Here is a 5,929-nt window from a genome sequence, read left to right as displayed (position 1 = left end):
ACTGATTTTTGGATGTTGATCTTATATCCTGCAACGTTGCTAAATCTCTCAATTAGTTCCAGTAGGTTTTTGACTGAATCGCTTGGGTTTTCTAGGTTTTAGGTGTTTTTTTTGTTTGTTTTTACTTAATTATTTTTAATTGTGGAAAAATTTGTATATAACATAAGATTTTGCTATTTTGACATTAAAAAGTTGGTAAAACATATATTTAAAAATTGCCATTTCAACCATTTTTTGGCGTGTGTGCACTTCAGTGATATTGATTATATTCACAGTATTATGTAACTACCATCCCTATTTGTTACCAGAACTTTTTCTTCACCTCAAATGGACACTCTGTAGCATTAAGTATTGACTCTCCATTTTCCTCTCCCCTCTTGCTCATGGTGACCACTAACCTGTTTTCTGTCCCTCTGCTTTTGCCTATTCTAGATATTTCTTGTAAATAGAAGTATACCCTATTTTGTGTCTGGCTTACTTCATTCAGCATAGTGTTTTCAGTGTTAATCCATGTTGTAGCATGTAATAGAATTTCATTCTTTTACATAACTGAATAATATTCCATTGTGTGTGTGTGTGTATCACATTTTGTTTATCCACTCATCTGTTGATAGAATTTATGGTTGTTTCCACCTTTTGGCTATTGGGAAAAGGCTGTATTACCATGTTTTTTAATAAAAACATTTTAACATAACAAAAATAACACTTATTTTTTAAAAAACATTATCCCATTTAAGTCTCACAACAGTGTTTTAATCTCTTTGAAGAAAGAGGCTCAGAAAGCTTAAATGACTTTTCCAAGATCCCATCTTGGTATATTTTTCTCTGAACTGGAGCCTCATACCGAAAACAGCCCTCCAGTAGTCAGAATTTAATTATAGTCACTAAGGTTCAAAACCTTCCCCTTTTTTATTAATCAGCAAAAAGGCTTTTTTTTTTTTTTTTTAATTAAAGTTGTTAATTATATTATAAAAGTTTAATTTTCTTAAAAATGGAACATTTAACCAACTAGAACTATAGATAAAACTTTTATTTAGAACCTTGACTATGGTATGATTGGACTAGGATAGTCTTTATCTGGGTTTATTCCTTAATTTTTAGGCAGGAAGACCAACTACATCCATGGTGCACTCTTCCAGTGGAGACATTTGGACATTGCTGGGGACAGTACTTTACCCATTCCTTGCCATCTGGAGATTGATAAGCAACTTCCTATTTAGTAACCCTCCTCCTGCACAGACTTCTGTGAGAGGAACATCATCAGAACCCCCATCTGCATCATCTAGTAACTCAGAAAAAAGGTATCTGTTTGTGTTTCCCCGTTTGCGGAAATAATGTAGTAGTGTCCTTTATCACAAAATGAAAAAATTTGTTAGGGGTATTTTATTTTCTGTATATGTCTTCCCCAGACTCTACTTTGAAGACAAGAAAACCACATGTTCTGAAACTATCCTATCAATCTCTCTTGGGAAGCTTACAAACTGAGTTTTCTCAGCCATCTTTCTAAAATCTATTCCACAGAAAGCAACTTTACCTCTATGGTTTTATGATTTCCTTCATTGACTATGACTCACTTATTTCATGACTATAAAGGCAGATTTTTGCTCCCATCTATAAGTAGTTCTTTCTCTCTGGCTAGCATGTTTTCCTGACCAAATACTATGTTGCGTAATTGCTCACAGTCATCTTGCATAATTCCTCTAGAGGGATCATTGTGTTCTAGATAATTTTAACTCTGCTGATTTATCTCCTGACTGATAGTCTACTTTGGGTCATTCAGAGAAAGATCAAATGGAAGAAAGTGGCTCTCTCTTGAAAATGGTGCTGCCTTCTGAAAGAGATTTGGACTAGTCCCGTAACTGAGAGGTCCTATTTTTATTGCAGGTGGCAGAGGTTAGAATGGTAGCATACATCACACTGAGAATTTTAGCTCATACCTCTTTTTTTTTAAGATTGAGCATATTTGAAAAAGATTAACACAGTTGGCAACTATTTTCCTAGAAGGTGAGATTATATTCCCTTTTAATAAATAATAGCAACATTTATTATAATATCACCTTACTACTATTAAACACTCTTTTAGGCCTTTAATAAGCATTATTCTAAATCTTTACACCAGTGTGATGTGGTAACTAATGAAAATCTTTGCCTTTGTCTTCCATAAAGGGATTCCTAGTCCTGTTTCCTATTGACTCTATCGATGATGATTTATATATTGTAGTTGGGATGATTTAGTGTTTATCTTGGTTTATTTTGTATGTGTTGGGCAAGCTATCTGTACATTTGTAGTGCATTCCTTAACTGAGCACACAAGAAAATTCTCTCTGGTGTTAGAACAAAGAGCCTTGGTGGCATAATGGTTAAGTGATTGGCTAAAGGTCAATGGTTTGAACCTGCTCAGAAGTTGTGCGGGAGAAAGACCTGGCAGTCTGCTTCTGTAAAAATTACAGCCTAAGAAACCCTATGGAGTAGTCCTCCTGTGTCACCTGGGGTCACTGTGAGTCAGAAATCAACTCAATGGCACCGAACGACAACAGTCTTAGAACAGCATTGTTATCCCTGAATTTTAGAACTATTGCTGAGCTATAGGTGGAAGCTTTTAATCTAGAATAGCTTGTGTTGTGTGAGTTTTAACACATTTCTCAAATAAGGGAAAAGATGAGGGACTGGGGCAAATGAGATGGCTGTATATCAAGAAGGGAAGCTTTGAACTGCACTATTGTTTTCCCTTTTTTTTTTTTTTTTTTTGTCTTCCCCTCTAATATTATGGGATTCTATTAGCTTAAATTTCACTCCTATCTTCTCATCTTGTTTGTTCTTAATTGTTTATAATAAGTTATTCTTAAAAGATTTTGAATGGATTAAAAATTGGGTAATTGACCATTTCTGTCAACTAGGATATAAATGGACCTTTGGGTAGTCTTTAGGGTGTTATGTGAGTTATAAATATTTCAGCAGACATATCAGCTTGGATAACTAATAAAGGAAATGACAGTTAACAAATGATGTCACTCTTCTAAAGGAGCTCTGATAGCACAGTGCCTAAGGCATCTGACTACTAACCAGAAGGTTGGTGGTTCAAGCCCACCAGCCACTCTATGGAAGCAAGACTGGGCAGTCTACTTCTGTAAAGATTTACTGCATTGGAAATGCAGTGGGGATCGCTGTGAGTTGGAATTGACTTGATGGCTGTGGGTTTTTGATTTTTTGGTCACTCTTCTAAAGCTTGGTAAGTCATTAAGAAACACATGGAAGTGCAATATGTGATTGAGCCGTCTTCACTTCGAGCACAGGCTTTGCCAAAGACTAGTAAAGTCTAGGGTTGTGTTAGTAGGTATAATTATCTCTTAATCCCTTAAACCAAAACTTGTTGCCATCAAGTTGATTCTGACTCATACTGACCCTGTAAACCAAAAATCAAACCAAACACACTGCCGTTGAGTGGGACACATAGCAACCCCTCCTTGGATTTCCAAGGCAATATCACTATGGAAGTAGATTGCCCAACCTTCCTCCTGAGGAGTGGCTGGTGGATTTGAACCACCAGCCTTCTGGTTAGCAGTCAAATGCCTTAGGCACTACTGCCACATATGGTTTCTACAGCTATAATCTTTACAGAAGCAGACTGCCACATCTTTCTTCTACAGAGCAGCTGGTTGGTTCAAACCACCAGCCTTTCAGTTCGCAGTCGAGCACTTAACCACTGTTAACCACTTAACCACTGTACCACCAGTGCTCCTTCCATGCCTTACATGGAGTTAAAAATAAAATATAGTTGCCTATACTATCCCACTGTCCTTGAGTTGATTCCAATTCATAGCTTCCTTGTGGGACACAGTAAAACTGTCCTATAGAGTTTCCAAGGTGATCAATCTTTACAGAAGGAGACTGCCATATCTTTCTCCATTGAGCAGCTGGTAGGATCAAACTGCTGACCTTTTATTTAGCCAGGTTCTTTACCACTGTGCACTAGGGCTCCTTGCCTATACCAAAAGAAGTTTAAAGGAAACAGGTTTGTATTGCTGATTTTCTTATTTTATATGGTCTCTTTTCTTATATCAGGGAACCAGTCAGAAAAAGAGTGCTGGAGAAACGTGGGGAAGACTTTAAAAAGGAGGGGAAGATATATAGATTGAGGACTCAAGATGATGGTGAAGATGAAAACAACACTTGGAATGGAAATTCTACTCAACAGATGTAGTGGGAGAAGTACAATATGTGCAATAATCATTGTTTCTCTTATGATTTAATTCAACTAAAATTTTACTGGAAAAGTGGGACTGCTTTATGTTTTCCAACTGATCTACAAAGTGTTTCTTATTCCTGCTTAGTGGATGTGGGTTAAGTTGTTTAACTCAGAAAAGTCAAGAAATAACCGGCTGGTAGGTTCTTGCATATGGTAACCAACTGCTAGAAGCCTAAAAGAATCAAAAAAATCTAATAACCTCCCTTCATCAGCTTTCTTATTCAGGATTTCTTGCCCATTTGCCCCATGCTTTCAGATGACAAGTTTTGTTTAGAGCTATTTTGCTCCAGAACTCTTAAGGCCACACAAAGTTTCTGGCATGTCACTGAATAATTTGACTCTGAGTCAGAGTATTTTAATGAGCCCATCAGATGATAATTTATGTTTAACTTTTTCTCTTTCGCTTATCAGCTGCAGGCAAAATCTTGTAGTTTTTAATCTTACTTAAACACTGAATAAAAAATCTTTTCCAAAAATCAGAATGATCTGATCTTTAAATTTTGTTTTCCTAGCATTTTTTTTGTTGCACAAAGCTTTGTTGAGGTCATATGTCTCTGATTTTTTTTTTTTTTTTTTTTCTCTTAGACAATATTGCTCTAGAAGTATCTCAGGAAAGGAGCTGGCTACCTTACCTTAAACATCACTGAGGAAGAAATTTTCTAGCGTATACTGTTATGTTTCTGTCTCTCCTAAATCAGTGAGGCATCATTTTGTTTGCATAATGTTACAGTCTTGTTCTTATCACATGCAAAACAACTGCTAGTCCATAATCCTTTTTTCTTTTTTTTTAATAAGTGAATTTTTATTCATGAGAGGTTTTTTTTTTCCTACTTTTTATTGTGATTTGGGTGAAGGTTTAACAGTGCAAATCAGTTTTCCATTCAACAATTCATCCACATTTTGTTTCGTGCCACTGATTGCAGTCCCCACAGTGTAACAGCACTCATCACCCTTCCTCCCTGTTTCCTCTGTTCACTCATCCTTCTTTCCCATCCCTTTTTGCCTCTGAAGTTTGTCCCTGGGCAGATGCAGCCCTTTTTTCACAATCTCTTTGTCTCTTGCCTTTATATTAAAGTTGTGCCCTCAATAATCACACTTCAAGTGCTTAAAAGTACCTGTAGTATAAGAGAAGAAATATAAAAGATAAGCCTTTTATTCATTAGGCTATACGTAAGGATTTTGAAGAGATTCTTAATGTGATTTATATGCTACTTTATCCATCTGTTTTGGGTAATGAAAACCAGAAAACAAATGGATATTTTATAAAGGGAGCAAACTTGACAGTTCCTCTTTTGACCTTCTGTTTTTAATCAGAAGATACCACTCTTGAGTGAATATATTGGGGGAAACACTTTGTTTTGTTATAAGAAAATGAAATTCTCATGGGATAGGCTTTCTGGTTTTCAGATACAAAGTAACAATGACTTTTAAGAATGGTTTAAAAAAAAAAAAGGTGTTGGCAAGGAGAGAGTGAGACACGCTATGCTGTTGGTAGAAGTGAAAACTGGTACAATCTTTCCAAAAACAGTATTTCTCAGAAAACTTAAATTATTTCATATTCTTTGATCCAATCATTTTTCTAAGGAATGATCATAAATGCAAAGTTTAGATTGAAACATATTTGCTAAGTGTTAATTATCTTACTTAAAACCTGGAAACTGTCTGCATGCTTTCTGTAGAAAT

The 5,929-nt window shown here is 35.8% G+C and overlaps 1 protein-coding gene across 1 annotated transcript in view; it reads left to right on the top strand.

Moving 5' to 3' along the window:
* UBXN4 (UBX domain protein 4) overlaps positions 1 to 4,201 on the top strand; it is a 75,890-nt gene extending 71,689 nt beyond the window's left edge. Inside the window, exons 12-13 of the mRNA XM_007952501.2 lie at positions 1,102 to 1,301; positions 4,063 to 4,201. Of these exons, the coding sequence (XP_007950692.1) occupies positions 1,102 to 1,301; positions 4,063 to 4,201 (339 nt within the window). The remainder of the gene's footprint in view (positions 1 to 1,101; positions 1,302 to 4,062) is intronic.
* Positions 4,202 to 5,929: the final 1,728 nt, after the last annotated feature.

This window comes from Orycteropus afer, unplaced genomic scaffold, assembly GCF_000298275.1.
Source record: "Orycteropus afer afer isolate SDZICR_OR568_19922 unplaced genomic scaffold, OryAfe1.0 scaffold00342, whole genome shotgun sequence".
Taxonomy (NCBI): Eukaryota; Metazoa; Chordata; class Mammalia; order Tubulidentata; family Orycteropodidae; genus Orycteropus; species Orycteropus afer.
Note: the sequence above shows the minus strand (reverse complement) of the source record. Positions and strands in the feature narration are given on the sequence as shown.